This window comes from Streptopelia decaocto (assembly GCF_964273445.1).
Source record: "Streptopelia decaocto genome assembly, chromosome: 1".
Lineage (NCBI taxonomy): Eukaryota > Metazoa > Chordata > Aves > Columbiformes > Columbidae > Streptopelia > Streptopelia decaocto.
This window is the reverse complement of record NC_138663.1, coordinates 143,111,251-143,130,290: the sequence shown is the minus strand read 5'-3', so window position 1 is coordinate 143,130,290 and position 19,040 is coordinate 143,111,251. Positions and strand designations below refer to the sequence as shown.

Genomic DNA, 19,040 nt, shown 5'->3' with positions numbered 1-19,040 from the left:
CTGTGTTGGGATTTCTTGGAACATAAGTGAAGTAGGATTTAATTATTTGTGCTCAGACATTGGAGGAATATGCTTACTTACACCTATTAATTTTCAGATGTCAGATCAGTTTTTGCAGTTTGTGCCCCAATATATTTATTGGTTTTTACATTGTGGTTTTTTGTTTGTTTGTTTTTTTGTTTTTTTGCTTATAGGTAAGATTGTGCCAAAACCCAAAGCTTCAACTCAAAAACAGCCCACCCTACATACTTGACATTTTACCTGACACTTATCAGCATTTGCGGCTTATACTGAGCAAATATGATGATAACCAGAAACTTGCACAACTCAGTGAGAATGAATATTTTAAAATCTACATTGACAGTCTCATGAAAAAATCGAAACGGGCTATAAGACTCTTCAAAGAAGGGAAGGAAAGAATGTATGAGGAGCAGTCACAGGACAGGTAAGTGAAATATTTAAATATGAAGTAGATTGTCTGGCCTGTCTGCATTCTTAACAGTGTTTGTCTGCAGCCATTGTGTCCTGACATTTTTAATTATTTAAAGAGAAGACATATTTATTGTTTGGATTCATTGACCCTGCAGGTCAATCAGTAATTTGCTGGATTTGTTCCACTGTGTGCTCTTATCTGTCACTTTGTGACCTTTAAAACCTTCATAAAACATTCATTTCATTGTAATTACTTACTCACAGGGCCTTACAATATGTAAGTTTTCCTCTGGCAGAGAGAGAGAGAGTGATGGTTACTTGGACTGAGATTGACCTCCCTACCCCGGTTCTTAAAACTGTGGGAGCCATGATGGGTATTAACTTAGAGCTTTCACAACTGATGAAATGGAGCCATACAATATTCACAGTTTTTAGATATTGTGTGATGTTAGCATAAGGTGATGATAATGTTAGTTTGGTGCTGAGAAGCCTTTTCAGAAGCCTAATGGATCCCTGATTAGCAGTGGTTCAGTTTTAATAACAGATTAATGTCTACTTTCTGCAGTTTTGTTTTGGGGAGGGGGTACAGCAGTATTGTGGCAATTAAACTCTGCCACCTGTGGTCTATCTTTAAATCTATTCAAATGAAAGATACGATGCTGTTTTTAAAGGACATAGTGGGGAATGGGAGATAGAGAGGAAGTGAGCGAAGGATTGAATCTCTGCCATGCTGTTTGTACCTGAGCTCAGAGGCAGAGTTGCAGTATAGTTTTAGAGCTGGTGAAATGCCAACATCCTTGTCAATGTGACTGCTGTTATGTTTGATTTATACATATGTTCCTGCTTTCTTAAGCAATGATTATACTGTTCAGTATACTGTGGTAGTTTCCTGTGCTTGATAAGGGATCTGAAGCTTGCTTAATGTCTAAGGATTTTTTTTTGAAGTATGTAAAGACTTTTCAATTGTGAATATACTTGGAGCGATTTGCTGAAAAAGAGCAAAATACACTGTTTGAACTACTTTAGTGATGAGTAAAGATCTTGATGAATGTATTTTGTATCTAAAGGAATGTTTTCACTGTAAATGCATTCTTTCCAGAATCTCTGGAAGAATTGTTCAGCACAGAGCCTATGGGTTCTTTCTTTTAATACACCATTTTTTTTATGTACAGAAGTCATTGTGTTGCAAAGGAAATAAGAACTTTTTATGGTAAGGGAAATTTGATATAAATGGTTGTGTTATGTAAACAGATTTTATTTTAACTTCCCTATGTTGTATGAAACCCAGATTTACTTATGGTTTTGTTTACAGTTAGCAATAAATTAAAGCCAGTTTCAGTGTCAGTTTTTGAAAAAGTCTGCTATATACTCTGTATAGTCATTAAAACAGTGTCTTAGTAACTGTGTCTAGTTGCTTTCTCCTTTCCAATTACCCCTTAATTTCCTGCATGAGGGTAACAGTAGTGATATAAGGATATATTTTGTGAAGAAAGCAGTGTTTGAAAAAGGTACAGTTAGCATATTTACCATCATTTATTTGGGCCATTCTTGTGAGATGCTTGGAGAGGAGGGATTTTAAAACAAAACATAGTAATGAAGTGCACTGAATCACAATAACTACTTCAAGCTCTCTAAATTTGTATTTCAGAAGGTGACAGCTATATTATTTTGCCTGACTAGATTTTAAAGCTTGAGGAAAGAAGTGCAATAGCAATGTTTTTCCTGTGCTATTATTAGTTGTGTTTCCTACTGTATGTCAGAATGCTTAAACAACAACAACAAAAAGTGTAAGCGTTGTTTCAGCAGTTCATGCCTCAGGCCATTATAAGTTTAAGTCTACATCTTTGTGACTTCAGTGCACCTTCTTTCATCTGCAGGTGATGTTTTATCCGTATACATGTCCCAGTTTAAAGTTGAATGAAGGTATACTTGTTTGCTGAGCCCTGTAACTAGGTACCTTTTTGCTCTGCAGTGCTTCAACATACTTAATTATGTTAATTCTTGGTAAGTTAGTAAAAGAAGCTGTTAATATTTTTAGCTTCTTTGCTTCCAAATATGCCTGCATTTTAACCTAAGTGTGTTATTTGTTAATGTTTTAATGCAAATGTAGGAGTGATCATCTAATAAGTGTTTTTGAAGATGTTTCTAAAATTACTGTCAAACTGAAGTGTAGTCAATTTAAAAACCAGGCAAGCCAAAAGCCTCTCATGTTGATACTTGGCCAGTTTCTGTAGTTTTCAGTCTTGCATTTTTTGTTTTATTTTCTGTTAGTGCCTCTGGTTTCTGGATAAGAGGTCATAACGAAAAAGATAAACTGGATGCATTTGGAAGCATTCTGTATACATATTTGATTGGTATACTTACAACCTGTTAGAGTTACTGAATAATCTTTTAACTTCTATAGCGATGGTACATTTAGCAACTAATGTCAATATACGTATGATTCTATTTTCCTGATTCTATCAGAATTATTATGTTGTGAAGATTTTGTCATGAATTTTAGTTCTCAAAGATCCTGTGGATGAAGAAAGATAGTGTGCCAGTCAGATTATGTACAAATGGCTAAAACAAAAGCTTACGCTGTGATGGTGTTGCCTCTTTGTGCTTTGTTCCATGTCCAATGCATATGACAGCTGTTTAAGAGTGGTTGGTGCTGTCCTTTTATACTCTATGGGTGAGTCTTGCTAAGCAGAGAAAATGTGGATTACAAGTTTGTTTATTGCATATGAGTTTGATCTACCTTCTGGGTAGTATAAAATGTCTTCTCACAGTCCTCTTGCTTAATTTGGTAAACTGTACTAGATACAGGCTGCACAAAAGTTTTTTCCATGTATAAAGTTATTTAAAGATTTTTTTTGTCACAGATTTTGCTTTTTAAAGGCTATTAACACAGGCTTATTAAAATTACTGGTTTGGATATATCTACTCTTCAAAGGCTTTCTGTGTCTTTGTGGCTCTGGGGTTTTGTATTTGTTTCCCCCACCACCACCCTGCCTTTTTTTTTCTTCTGTTGGGAAGTAGCCTAAGCTGGAAGGCATCATTTCTGTGAAGTCCAAACTTCCTTTTGTCTTGCTGCATTCCAGAATTATGCATCCAGAAAAAAATAAAATCTTTGTAGGCTGGCAGTTTTTCCAGTCAAATATGTTAGCCAGGTGTAGAAATCAAGCACATAAGTTACAATAATAGGACTACAGGAGGAGTAAAAGGGTGATGAGGAGATTAGATTTGGATTCATTCAAGATGCTAGACACGGCCCCGGGGCTAACACAACCATTTCCTAGTAATGGAGACAAGTGTGAGCTTTCCTGTGCTTACCTCTAAATTGTGTCCTTGGAAGGATACATCTTGAGATGGAACTTGTTCATTGTCTATTTTAATATTGCATGCCTTCTGCTATGTGGCGTTTTGTCATGGTTGAGACGCACAAACGACATAGACCAAGTTCTTCCAGGATGAAAGTAGTAGATGCCATTTATTGCCACAAGTGCATTTTTATACAGTTTTACCAATTCATGTGTCTCTTCACTGTTGGTTACAAGTTACAGCAGTAACATCTCATTGGCTATTTTTGCTATAATCAATGTTACTCTTCTACTCCTTTCTCTCTCACGGGTACATCTTTAACATCTCTAAATACTCCTTTACTCCCACCTTTTTCAAGGGTAGGCCTTCATATCTTCAAGGCTAATTTCTGTTCCCATGCTCTCCATTAGGAAATCCATGGACCCACCGTAGTCTCCCACAGCCTTTATATGAGAAGAAGAAAAGTATGAAACCAGAGTGTTTATTTTTAGTAATCTCTTAAATGCTGCTTGGCTCAGCCCAAATAAGTTTGCTACTTGTTTTTAAGTGGCATTGCAGAAGTGGAAGGTGATGATAAGGTGAAAGATGGATATTTATTAAGTAGTGGAGAGTACACATGAAGATGTCTAGAGAAGAGCAGAGGTGGTTTTGGGGTTGATGTAGAAAACGGTGTGCATGTAGGGAGTCATTTGGTGAAGTCAGAGTCAAGGAAGTCCTTCAAGGTGATCACAAAACCTCTCCTGTTCCTGTATAGAAAGACTTGCTAAATTCTCTTGCACAACTGGCCACTTTGTTTCTCGATTAAAATTGCATGTTACTAGATTTTACAGCTTGAATTAAGTGGTTTTTAAGTGCAGAATTCTTGTCTTCCTGGGAGATCAAATACCTATGCTTCAAGTGGTAGATCAGGTTCTCTCCGTTGTTACTGTTCATGTTGTTTAGTGGGTTTATAAAGTAGTCCTTTTCTCTTCCTTAAGTCTGTATTCACAACTGAGACCAGTTAAAGTTCTTGAATCAAGTCCCTGAACTGGCACATCAAAGTAGACAACATTCTCAGTAGAGACCTTCCTACTGCTGAAATTTCTAGCCAGGGGGTGTCAAACTCATTTTCACCGGAGGCCATAGCAGCCTCAAGGTTGCCTTCAAAGGGCTGAGTGTAATTTTAGGACTGTATAGATGTAGGAGTAGTTACATTTACACAGTTATAAATTACATTTGGCCCTTTGAAGGCAAACCCGAGGCTGCTGTGGCGTCCGGTGAGAATGAGTTTGACACCCCTGTTCTAGCCCATTCTCTAGCCCATTCTCTCCTTCTGAAGTACAGACTTGATAAGAAGTCAGAAGAGTAAAGCATCAGGATGGACATATGTCAGCTGCAATGCCGTTTGTGTACATCTGTCCTGTGGTGAGAAATAGCTCACCTTACTACTTTGAATTATCTCATCTTGTACCCCAACTTTGCTTTATTTACAGGAAGTTAGGAGGTTTGTAACTTAGCCTTGTAACTTGTTTGTGTCTCCAGACAGAGGAGATTTTGTTCACTGAGAGAAGGATCTGGAAGAGTTTATTTTTAATTCAGGATGATTTTATCTGGACAAGTTAAGATTGTTTTGGCTGATGGTTTTCTTCTTCGACCAGATTCACAAAAGGATGTTAATGCCTCTTTTCACAGAGCCAGTTTTGGCTATTGGTTAACATCACACAGATAACTCAGTAATTGTCAGATTATAAGGATGGCAACTTTCACCAAAGTGAATTGAAGTTGGTATCATGTGGTGAAAGTTATTTGCTCCTTAGAATCCTGTGATTTTTCTCATTTTCCAAGCATATTATGTAGTTTTTGGTCTTTGGTGAATTCTGACCTGAACAGTTAGGCTATACATTACATCAGTCTGTTGTCTGATGCCTGTAAACCCCTATACGTAAGCTATGTCAACATGTTTTAGAGATCAAATATATGGACTCTTTTATTCTAATCTCTCTGAAATTTAGGCAAAGGAATCTAGTATTTGTCCTTTCCTTTCTTGTATTTACCTATATTTTTAGATGTTTTATTAACTAGGTTTTTAGGAAAAGAAGCCACCTTACTCGAAAGGCTTCTGGAGTGTTGACTCATTGCTTCAACTCCTATGCTGTCCCTAGAAAAAGGAGGACACCTGCAATGTATAGCCTATAATATAGGAATTGAGGATGGAACTTGGTTACAATAAATAGCCTCTAATAAAGAGGCTTCTGAGGAAAAGAGAGTGCACAACTGATGAGATGAGGTTGCATGGGAAAAGGAAATACAAGGAGTTTTGTTTGTTTGTTTTTGTTTAAGCTTTATGTTATGTAGAGTATTTTTACCATCCTCTCCCCTCCCTGTTCCTTAGATGTGATGTAAAACTAGATGTGAACCAAAACAGCTTGAAGAAACCCTTTGGTGTACCTGAGCCACACAAGTAATTGAGCTTTAGCACAAATTTGGTGAATCACAAGCCATTTGCTGGTTTTGGTTCTAGTCTAAATTAAACAAGGAATGTTCCATAAACACACCTTTCAGACAAAGAGGCTTTTGTTGCACAGGGAAGATGACAGCAATTGGAGGTTACAAATGGTAGGGCAGTATTATGACAGCTCGTTTTCAACATAAATGCAAACAGGCTGTGTGACTGCAGTTGTTGTAAGGCAGTATTTAAATTTTTAGATGTTTTTGATCATCTTCATTACTTGGGGGGAGAGTATTACCAAATGAAAACAAAGGAAGTATTATTACCAAAATAACTAAAAGGCAACTATTTGTTCAGATTGCAGAGGAAGACAAGGATTTTAAAATCATGGAAGATCCTAAATGAGAAGAACAACGGCTTGTAAATTCTTATAATTGATTTAGATCCTTGATTCATATCTAGTTAGGTAGAAGAGGGGTAATATATGAACTTTGTTTGTCTTTTAAGTCTGTTATAAAATCAGTCAGCATTTTCTGTGTTAGTAAAGTCTGTTTCAAACATTTTATTACAAGTAATGAGATGCTGAGAGTCACATCTGAGCAGAGTTCAACCGGTTGTTAGGTGATGTGCACAGTCTGATCTGTTCTTTGTTGCACTTTGTATAATCATCTATACCTGTGTATATGACAATGTTGCCAGATTAAGATGCCACCACATTTATACCCGCTTTGTGCAGGTGTGAAAGCTCTCAAAAAGCACAAAGTTAGGGGATTCAGTCCTGCAGACTTCCTGTGTGTTATATATTAATTTCCTGTGTGATAAAACTAATGGACAATTCTACTACTAGGATTATCCAGTATGACTGATGCAATGTCTACACTCATGTATTCATTGTTTTGTTTTGGCTTTGGAAGGCAATATAGGATGAAAAAAAATGAGATGGGAAGTATAGGTGGCTTTTGAAAATACAGCACTCTTGGTCAGAGGGGCCTGGAAATACTCTGTCTGGTTTGGCAGTGAGAATGCAATTTCTGCTTTATAGCAGCTCGGTTTCTTGCATCCCTTCACCATACTTGTCTGCATGGTCTCTGCAGGGAACAGCTGTGCTTGTGGAGACAGGCCATGGTTGCCAACTATAAATAGAGCTGTGTTCCTAGGTGTGGTAATGCCCAGCCGATCATGTCAAGATAGCAACGTTAGGATCTTCCCGAAGAACAGACAGCACTGAATCATGAATTTACTGTGTGGAAAGAAAGGCTTCTGTAATGAACCTGAAGGCATCTTCCATTGTTCACCTTTGAATATGTGGCTGACTTTTATAGAATTTGGTCTTTGCTTCTCTGTGTTGGTTTAGGATGCCTTCAACACTATCCTTCATGGTGGCAGCTACTTATCATGCAAGAAGAAACACAAAAAGCTTTTAGAAGAAAGTGTCCATTTTTATTAAATGTATGTCTAAATATATAAGCATATCTAATTTTAATTTCAAGTTATAAAAATGAATTTTTTCCTTTCTCTAATGTTTTGTGGCATTGTTTTCGATTAAAAATTAGAAACACGAAAGAACAAAAATCTGCTTTTATTCTGCAAAGAGATGAAAAGAAAGTTGGGAATAATCAGTTTCAAGTGATACACTTGCTGTTTAGTCAGTAGAATCTATTTTGCCTGTCTTTGAAAGTAAAGCCAGTTTGTAACAGTAGATGTGCAGTAGTGATAATCCTTTTATCCAAAGAATGCTTGATCAAAAATCAGGTTAGAAGACATGCTTGCTGTGTATCTAAACCTATAGTAAAGAAAGTTTTACTAACCTGTACAGGGTAGGAAATAATCTGAAAAGGGGTAAAATTACATGCTTTGATTAACATAGTTGGATTTTGTCTGAGTTGAGAATGAGGGAGACAGAATTAGTTACTGATGGAGAACATTATGGATGGAACTATCCAGTTCCATTTATTGAAATGTGAAGTGTCAGGAAGAGAGAGTACATTAATAATTTAATGATTAAAAGACCAGAGATTTTTGTAATCATTTGACATAAGTTTCTCTTTTTCCTATTCTGTTCTTTGTTTCAGTATTAGTAAAGTGAATGTACTTGATTCATGTTAAAAATGGCACAAAAGAGTTAATATAATTATTTAGTAAGTTGCACACAGGGTACCTTCTATGCTTGGGCTTTTTTTATCAGTGGCTGCACATTGTTTACAGATTCTACAATAATACTATGCATGTTTTAGAGTGAGATGAAGCTTTAATGTTAATTGATATTGAATGAACAAGGATTTTTAGTTAGAAAAGTAGGTTTGCTGTCGTCTGCACAAACCAGTTTTGTTACTGGTAAGATTAATATGTTGACATGTTTCTTTATTATATGTTGAACAATTACAAATGACTTAACACCATGTTCTCTAAGACCCAGCTCAGGAATATAATTTGCTTGATTTGAGAGAAAAATTGATATTTATCCAAAAGACTGTGCAATCAATGCAACTATTAAAACAAACAAACAAACAGGTGAAATAGCACACAGAAAGGACCAGCACGAAATTGTGTCTAAAAAAAGCATGATCTTAACACAAATGAGAAAATAAATCAGTAAGTGAACTTACATGAAGAATAAAACTTCCTTAGTAAGCAGCCAGGTGACTGTCATCAGTATCTTGTTTCTACTGTAGATGACTAATGCATTTTGAATTTTTCTGTTTTGAGTGCAACCAAGGTAGAACTAAATGGTTTATTATTGAAATATTTTTATATTTGTCTCTAGGATATGATAAAACGTGTTCACCATAGCTTGATCAGATCTTACATGTCAATTATAGAGCTGTCCTGTTTTGTAACAGAAGATCCTAACCAGAATCCAACTATTACCCGATTCTTTCTGTTTTGTCAAGTGAAATACATTTTGAAGAATGTATTGACTTCACATTTGCAAACATCTTGACAGATTGGAAAACTGCTGAACAAATAATTAATTATGTTTGTTTATTTCAGTAATATTTGGTCATCATAATTATGACTTCACTGATCTTCTGGTATGTCTGATGTAAAGGTAGATTTGACCGTATTTCTTCCTAATGTGATACAGCACAGTAAACTAAAGGGAAACTTTAAAGTAGCAGATATGTAAGAAAAAACATTTCTGGGATATATGATGTAAGATCATGATAAATGGTAACATGTTGATCGAGTTAAGTTTAATTTCTGTGTGGGTAAGGTTGTTGTGGTCTCTATAAGAGGATCTCCTATAAAGGGACTTTATTGTTCTTGAATAGTCAGACAGCACAGATATAATTTCAGCATAATATCTGATGCATTGCATATATATATCTGGACTCCATTGGGAACCTGCACAGCCCACCTGATGACTTAGTCTTTTACTGTTATTAGCTGATCTTTGGCGAGCTACGTGAATGTACAGTGGGAGAAATATGGCAGGAAAAGTAATTAAATTTTATTACTTTTTTTTTCTCTCTATTTGATACTATTGTGAGAGAGTTCACAAAACATTGTCTTACTTTCCCCTGAGATAGAATAGTGAAGCTATATGGCTTTGAGGTTTGAAGCAACAGTAAATAGGAAAATAATTCCTATCTTCTGTACCAAAAATGTGTTTGAAGATTACCTTGTCTATTCCGCAGTTCTTACATGAAGCTGTCACTAGTAGTTGTCAGAGCATGAATTTGTGCTGGCTATGATACTGAACAGATGTGCATATAGAAATAAAATACATAACCATATCTCATTTTAAATATTAACCCGTTTTGCATCTACCTTGCATAATGTAAATAAGTCTCCTGATAGAAATACTGAATAATAAGCTATGGGAGTCTTATCAGCCCTTATCTCTCCTTCCCTTGAGCTCAAACCCAAAGTATTGCACAGTATCTGTTTATATTGATGTGACAAGAGTAGAGAATATATAGATTCTCTAAGAAAATACTTGGCATATTGCAGGATTGGATTAGACCCTGAGTCCTGGTGGCAGAACGAGAAGGGGTCCTTGGGCTTGTTTATAAGTGAGTAAACTAAGTGTCACTTGCAGAACCTGATTAGTCATATCTGGGGCCCAGTGTTTACTTTTTTCCCTAGTATCTGTTGACTAACTTGTTCAGAGAACTGAAACTTACATACTTACTAGAAAATCTGTGATCGCTAACTTGCATAGAGGATTTTTCTGTAACAAATTAAAATTTTTCTTTATTCTTAGGGTAAGCAAATCTATAATAGTCTTAATTTTGTGTGTGTGTCTGTGTGTGTGCTAGGCCTTAGTAATATTCTAAAGGCTTTTGCTAACCTCTTATTTGTCCTGAAAAAAAAAAAAAACAAATACCTTCATTAGCTCTATATTAGAAATACTACTGCCTTTTTAAGAGGAGGTAAGTTTATTTGTTAGTTATTGTTCTTAAAATAGGACATTTTGGGTAGTACTGGATTGTTTAAAAAATGACTGCATGAGAAAAAAATTGCCTCTAGTTACAAACTAAAGGGCATTAATGCAAGACAGACAAACTTATTAGCATCTGTTTTCAAACTGTTCCAATGGAAAATGGTCCTTAGCCAACACAATATTCTGTGAACTCATCTCAGAGTTGATTGTGAGTCATGAATGTCTGTCATGGGAAGTATGAAATGCAGGGTCGGTAACCAAACATCTTGTACGTAAGAGCGTATTTAAGAAGAATGTTTAATTTTTTTTTTTTTAAAGCAGTTGTTAATTGGTGAGACCTTACACAAGTGTATCCAAGAGCAGACCTTTAATTCTAACTATTCTCTAGTGGTAGAGTGTGTAAAGATGAAGAGAAACACCTTCAGATTTTTTAACGTCAACATTTTGAACAATTTATGGGGCTACAGGGCATTAGTCATTACACAACTTTTAGAAACGAAATAATCATGTTATTAGATTATTTTATTTAGGGTTTAATATCAGTCTGCCTGCATGCTGTTCTTATTTTTGGCGAATGCTTCATTTTGACAGAAGAAAAAACAACAATTTCTTTAAACTCAAAGTTGTACGTTTCAGCAAATATGGTATGTAAGCCTTTCATCAGTACATTTAGTGTAGAGCTGTGTAAGTTGTATTTAATACTCTATAAAAGTCATGCATGTTTAAGGAAGATATAATTCAACAAAGAGAGCCTGAAAACATTTCTGTTTGTGGTTGTTCAAATATACAGCCTGTTGTGAAATTTCTGAAGTGGAGGTTGATGTGACAAAACTTGAGCCTGTGTTCCAACTATTGTTTGTCATTAAAAGAGATGACAATCTCTGTTAAGAACATCTGCTAAGATGTTAAGAATGTACTAGCAGTAAAGGAGATGTCTATATTATAACATGGCTTGTTTTTATCTTTTTTTATTCCAAGTTTTTGTTTTTAAAATATTACAAAAAAGAAAAGTGGTTTTGTAATGAAATATGTCCTTACTTGCAGCTCTGAAACTCTAAAATATGAAAAGTACATTTTCATTTGCTAGATTATCTCGATAATGGCGAGTGGGTCATTATTAATAGGCAGTATTGGTATTTTTGTTGGAACAGAGATTTTGGACACCTACACATTATTTCTAGTTAGGTTACATTTTATTGGTTACCTTAGTCACTGTAGATCACTTATGTCTAACTATTATGCCATTTAATGCACAGTAAAGCACTTTCAGGTTTTCATAGAATAAAGAGGAATCTTTAGGGTTCAGTGCTTTTTGGCTATAGTAGCAGAGTAATGGTGGATGACAGGAACACTGATAAAGGCTTGTGTTTGCTCTAAATTCATGTGAATTTTTAATCCGCTTCATAACTGCATCTTACTGACAGCTCACTCCCGGTGGCCAGTGCTTTAGTGTTTTTACAACTTAATGATATATGTTCTGTGCTGCAATTGGGAAAATACAGAAAATGTGGGCATATTTAGCCAATTTTTTTTTTTTTTTTTTTTAAATCTAGCTGAGGAAGTTGTATGTCAGCAGGCTGAAATCCTTTCTCCCTATACTCTTTTTAAATGGGCATCTTTAGGATAGCAGACTGGAAGAATATATTGTATTATTTTGTTCAGAACTCTGCATGTCCTTTTTACTCCCTAATTCATGTCTGTAGCAAATACACAGAGATTCAAAGCAAAAAAAAAAAAAAAGAAGTACGTAACATCCTGCTCATGTGTTTCCTTTTACCGTTAATCCCCATAATTAATGCCCTATGAGGAATGGGGCTCTAATCGCTTGCAGAGCACAAGTGATGTAAAAAGGCCGTGCTCATCTGGGAGGTGTTCGGTGGTGTGGATCAGTGGTGACCCAGCTGGTGCGCAGCTGTCTCCGTGTCTGTGCCTATGAGGTTGCATTAACTGCACTCATATTTGTCTGACAGGCCAGCAATGGTTGTCTAAAAGGAGCTTTGCCTTCCGAAATTGTCTGAGTGCCACTGAGATAGGGTAGTTTGTTTTCTCTCGTTTTCTCACTTTCATCAGGAGGGAGGAAAAAAAAAAATAATGGGGGAGGGAAGCTGCTCTGTGAGGGTGAGGATCACAAGTCCTGGCAGTCACTCGGAAATAATCTTCAGTGCCAGGAAGAGACATGTTTGAACACCGCATAGCAGTTTTTTAGTGGCTTAAAGGAAGTGTCCAGACAAAAATGCCCTTCTGAAAGGGCTAGGGGGTTTTAAGAGTTTTCATTTGTTTATGCTGTATGAATTTTAGCATTAATAATGCTAAACTGTAATGGGCAACACAAAAGATAAAAATATATTTTCATATTCTGATAAACTGTTTAAATGGACTTAGAGGGCAGACTGTTGGATATTTGTTTTGAAAATCAGTCCTTTATTAAATCTGTGATTTCTGGGAATGTAGTTTATTATCGGAGTGGATGACTGAAAGGTCTCTTGACATAAGTACTTTCTCAAAACCTGAAAGCCCAAACCACCCAACTACTGGAAGGGCAATAGCTAGGGAAGAAATGAATGGCTAAAATATTAGAGAAATAAATTAACTGATGTCTGCTCAACATAAAGCCACAAAAGCGCAACACTCACCTCCTAGTATCTGTCATAACATGGTAAAAGTATATGGGGCTAAATCCTTCTGACATAATGGAACAGAAAAATTCTATCCATTAGAACAGTTTGAAGCCAAATTTATGAACCTCTGCTAGTGGAAAAAAATGTAAATGTATTACACTATTCCTCTGTTTATTTGCACTTCTTTTTCAGGTAACCTTCTACTCTGCAATTCTTTCCAAGGCAACCCCTCTCATGGGCAATTATTTGCTCACACTTGTTTTAGGCTTATTATGTAGTTCTGACTGCCTTATGTCTGTCATGCATAAATAAGTGAGGGAGGGCAATGACAAGTAAGCCTTAGAGTGAAATCAAATGACAGCTGTGAAGAAATTGTTTAAGTTGTGGACATCCATGGAGGTGGTATTTAAGATATCTGTCATGTCCTTCTGTACCCTGGTGCAACACCAATTCCATAAATGCTGGACATATGCTGTATAAATGGGAGGCAGAATATTCATCACCGGAACCTTGTGTATAGGTTAGAGTTGCCAAGAGAAGAAAAATAAAATTTCTGAAAGGACATGTGTTATTTTTTACCCTGTACATTTATACCTGGAAGTTCCTCCAGCTTTCCTGCATCATGGCTTTTTTTTTGTTTGTTTTTGTTTCTAAAAGTGTAGCTAAGGTAGGAATCTGATGTGAAAGAAAATGGAAAGGTAATGCCGATTTTAGTACAACTCTCATGTACTCTATTCCTGTATTTTCAGTTTGCTTTATGTAGCAGCAGATGGTCCATCTATTGTTTCATTATTCTTCTGGGAGTCTGACCCTCTATAGTGGGTGTATGTTTTAGCAAAAAAAGGATAACTAAAGTAAGTCTTTTTGTAGTGGAAGCAACTCAATTTATTAAACTGTGTTGATGACCGCATGTCGTGGAATGCAACCCCCCTCCCCTCTTTCTCTGGTACTTGAGGCTAACAGCTTCTTTTGTGTGGCCCAGAGCACACCCTGCCAGGCCCATTAGGAGAAGGGAGTGCCCAGGCGCCACTGAGCCGCTGGGTCCCTGCGGCCAGTATGGGGGATGTTTGGAAAGCTTCAGAGGCACCCACAGACAGTGTGGAGGTGCAGAGAAGCTTCTAGAGTGACTCCAGTCAGGTCTGATCAGCCTATAAAACGGGACGCTCGTCGGCGACTCCGCCCCTTGTGCGGGTCCCTCGGAGCACGAGCTTGGCCCCTGCCGCCGGGAGCCACGGGCCCCCCCCGCTCCCCGGGATGGAGACTCCACTTGCCCTGCCGCCACGTGTGTAAGTAAAACTTCTCGCGGGTTGCGAGCATATTTATACTTTCCGTGCACATTTGCACATATATTTTCCGTGCACATTTGCACGGGTACTTTAAATTAATCCTCGCACAGTCGCGAGTGGCCGCTGAGAGCCCCTCGCACAACCGCGAGTGTATTTTCCTCCCGTGCTTTCACATAAGCACGTGTAGGATTCCGTGCACACTGGCACGGGTAAGTAAATTATTTCCTCGCACAATTGCGAGTGTATTATAAATTTACCCTCGCGGAATCGCGAGTGCACACTTCTCGTACTCACTACGAGTACGTGCATCTCTTTTGCACCGTGTTCGGCAAGTGTGTGCTTCTCCGGGACCCAAGGCCGCTCCGGCATTGTTTTGGTGCAGCCACGTGTATGCACACTGTGGACCGCCGGTTGTATTAGTTGCTGCCCCTTCAAATTATTTCCTCAACTGATATCTGAACCTGTATTTAAGTCACTTGTGGAGTGCAAGAACCCTGTTTCTTACTGGTTTAATAAAAGTTGTTTTGGACTCTTGTCCCTTAAATTAACCTCGGGGTGCCTCCTGTAATATTTCGTGACAATTTTGGCGTAGTCGGCAGGATATCAGAGATGGAGGAATTATTTGGAGGGTTGAGTAACATTTCTGATTCAACTTGTCTTCTCGCGGTGTGTCTCGTTCTGGCCGTTTGCTTTAACTTAGCGCGGGCTGTGCGTAAACTTGACTTCCAAAGAGAGGAAGAAGTTTTGCGGCAAAACAAGCGCGCGGGCTTTTTAAGTGAACGCCACGCCGCCCCGCCGCTTCCCGACACTGAAAACAGTGTTGATGAAAGAGAGGATGTGCTCTCTTTCATTGAAATGGAGACGTGTACGTGCTTTGTTTGTGTTGTCCCGTGTGCCGAGGGTGATCGGATATTGTTAAGTGGTAGTTCGGACGCTTCCCCTCTCCCGGCCGGTCCCGACTGCCCATCGCAGTCGAGACCACGACCTGTCCCCAGCCGCGGTGTCCAGACGGTCCCCGCCCAGTACCGGCAACTCGGAGGGTCCGGCATAGCAAAGCCCGACCTTGCGAGTGCTGGCGACCGCCCCGGGACCGGCGACCGCCCCGGGACCGGCGACCGCCCCGGGACCGGCGACCGCTCCGGGACTGGCGGCGCGAAACGGAGCAGCCTGAAAGGGCAGCTAGAAATACATGTCCAGTACGGGCGTGACCCGAAAAACGGAGACAAACTTCTCCCCGTGAAGCTTCTGCCGCCTCTCTGCGCACCTCCCCCCGGCTGGCCCCCTCCCCGCCACCGTTCCTGGCATCCAAGCCCTGGCGGTGTGGGGCGGGGCAGCCCGGCCTTGCGAGCGCCGGGAGGCAACCACCTTCCCCAGGTTGGCCGCCACCCCCCCCTCGCTTCGGGCGGGAGCGCCCCCCCCCCACTCTCGCAAACTGAAGTAAAAAAAAAAAAAAGCCGCGGCTTGGGGCCAGCGACCCCGCCCCGGCTCAGTGCTCTCTGAGGTTCAGAGGCAGCTCGCACTAGGACCCGGCAATGTGCCTCAGCACCGCTGCTTACTAAAAGTAGCTGCTAATATTACTTGCTATCAAAAAAAAAATATATATATATATATACTGGCACTCCACTGCAGCTAAATGAGGCATTATGGAGGCCATTAATGATTTTGATAATGAGTCAATAACAGGCAACAACTCGATAAAGACCTGCCCCCAAGACAAAAGGTCCAAGAGATAGTTCCTGCTCAGAAACTTCTGAGTTAGTTCAACATGTTAACTATGAAAGCCCGGTTCCAAAGGGACCGAGATCTGTTTTTGTGTTTTCTTGCAGGGCGAAGGAAGATGACAGGGTGGAAGAGAAGTACAGATGCGTGTATCTCCACAACAAGCTGTCTCATATTAAGAGACTAATAGGGGATCTTGACCAGCAGCAAGCAGAGTCATGGCACTAGTCTTTGCTTCGGCCTGGACATGTGAACGAGCTGTACCTTCTAAGATTCTTTTGCATTCAGTATTAGCAGACTTAACTACTTTTGTTGCTTTTATGCATATTTGAAGCTGCTTTTCCTGGTTCCTTCTTTTCTACAAAACTTATGTTTGTCCATTGGAATAGCAAATTGAAATGTCCTTGGATAAATATAAGGCTGTTTTCTGACCTTTCTTGTTAATACACACTCTTTGCCTTAAATGGTAGAAGATTTTAAAAATAATAATAAGCCATTGCTTGGAGGGTTAAAGAGGCACGTGTATTTGCTGTATACAGCCCATTTTGTTGCAGCAGAAGCTTAACCTTTTAACTTAAACCCCCCACTGCGGTGGTTGCCTTAAAGTGTTTGCTTGTATGTGTTTGGTGTAAGGTTTTAGCTACACTGGTTCCCCATTGCTGCAGCAGCCAGGGACCCCACATGGCCTATGGGTGTCTGGGCGCGTGTGATTTAACGTGTGTGTGCACGAGTGCCTGATGGGGAATGCAAAATAAAGCTGCTACTCTTGGGTAAGCCAAACGCTCAGGTTAAAACAACTGATGAGTGTTGTTGTAGGTTTTTTCTACAAAATCTCTGTTTCTATTGTGGAAAAGGTTCCAGCTACCACCAGCAAGGGATGGAAGAGCATCAGATGCCTTGGAAACAACACCAACAATGACGGGGTGGAAAAGGATCCAGCTGATACCAGCAAGCCATTCAGAAGGAAGGCCTTCACAGGAATGGAAGCACTAATGAGCTGTGACTGATGCTGGGACTCAATAATTACCTTGGGCAATTGTTGATTGTTGTAATTACTTCTATTGTATACTGTTATTAATAACTGTTTTGCAGGGGTAAGTCAACACATGAGACATGGTGATCCACAGTGGACATTAAGGCTCACCGGCAGAACCGTCCCCTTTTTACTTTGGAGGCAAGAGGTGACTATAACACCACTCCAGAGTTATATCAGACCATGACTGTAGTCACAGGGTGGGATTGTCGTGGAATGCAACCCCCCTCCCCTCTTTCTCTGGTACTTGAGGCTAACAGCTTCTTTTGTGTGGCCCAGAGCACACCCTGCCAGGCCCATTAGGAGAAGGGAGTGCCCAGGCGCCACTGAGCCGCTGGGTCCCTGCGGCCAGTATGGGGGATGTTTGGAAAGCTTCAGAGGCACCCACAGACAGTGTGGAGGTGCAGAGAAGCTTCTAGAGTGACTCCAGTCAGGTCTGATCAGCCTATAAAACGGGACGCTCGTCGGCGACTCCGCCCCTTGTGCGGGTCCCTCGGAGCACGAGCTTGGCCCCTGCCGCCGGGAGCCACGGGCCCCCCCCGCTCCCCGGGATGGAGACTCCACTTGCCCTGCCGCCACGTGTGTAAGTAAAACTTCTCGCGGGTTGCGAGCATATTTATACTTTCCGTGCACATTTGCACATATATTTTCCGTGCACATTTGCACGGGTACTTTAAATTAATCCTCGCACAGTCGCGAGTGGCCGCTGAGAGCCCCTCGCACAACCGCGAGTGTATTTTCCTCCCGTGCTTTCACATAAGCACGTGTAGGATTCCGTGCACACTGGCACGGGTAAGTAAATTATTTCCTCGCACAATTGCGAGTGTATTATAAATTTACCCTCGCGGAATCGCGAGTGCACACTTCTCGTACTCACTACGAGTACGTGCATCTCTTTTGCACCGTGTTCGGCAAGTGTGTGCTTCTCCGGGACCCAAGGCCGCTCCGGCATTGTTTTGGTGCAGCCACGTGTATGCACACTGTGGACCGCCGGTTGTATTAGTTGCTGCCCCTTCAAATTATTTCCTCAACTGATATCTGAACCTGTATTTAAGTCACTTGTGGAGTGCAAGAACCCTGTTTCTTACTGGTTTAATAAAAGTTGTTTTGGACTCTTGTCCCTTAAATTAACCTCGGGGTGCCTCCTGTAATATTTCGTGACATAAAGTAAGTCTTTTTGTAGTGGAAGCAACTCAATTTATTAAACTGTGTTGATGACCGCAAAAATTCTAGGTCTTAAGATTTATTTTTATTTAAATGCTTAAGACTGTGTCGAAGTTCTGTCAACAAAGTGGTATGGGTTTTTTTTTTTTTTTTAAGTATCAAGGGTAGTTTTGATTCAAAAGGATTGTTCGCTGTCATAAGCGCTGTTTTTGTGAAACGGCGTAACTTTACCATATGCTTTGGGTTTCTTTTGAGATATTATGAATAAGCAGGATGAGTGCTTTGAAAGAGGCATTCCTGCTGTCCCACATCAACCATGTGGGCTTTCAGTTAAGCTTCCCAGGAAGACAGCAACATATGTGTACACAATGTGTGTATTATATTGGCGCCCACTCACAGTGTTAAAGATGTGTCAGCATTTCCAGAATAATTCCCTATTTTAAGAGCCTTGTTTTTAGCCTGCACATGAAATTTGGCTCTGTGTTGGAACTTTACATGCGATCTCAGCCATCGTAGTTTTCAAGTGTGAATTTTTGCCAGGTGAACATATGCTGAATTAAATTAATGTATTCAGATTGAGCACAAGATCTCTAGAGGAATGGTGTTGTGGTAGACTCTTCTTAATTGTTTAACTCTGAATCAGTACCTTATTAAGTGAACTGAATCTATA

General features: G+C 39.5%; 1 protein-coding gene across 4 annotated transcripts in view; it reads left to right on the top strand.

The window, feature by feature from the left end:
• CBLB (Cbl proto-oncogene B) overlaps positions 1–19,040 on the top strand; it is a 142,896-nt gene that overhangs the window by 11,076 nt on the left and 112,780 nt on the right. For 3 of the 4 annotated variants that reach the window (XM_082063206.1, XM_082063204.1, XM_082063205.1), the window contains exon 3: positions 195–445. In XM_082063206.1, coding sequence (XP_081919332.1) covers positions 195–445 — 251 coding nt within the window. Of the gene's footprint in view, positions 1–194; positions 446–1,604; positions 1,643–19,040 lie in introns of those variants that run through there. The other variant, XM_082063207.1, reaches the window with a different exon arrangement.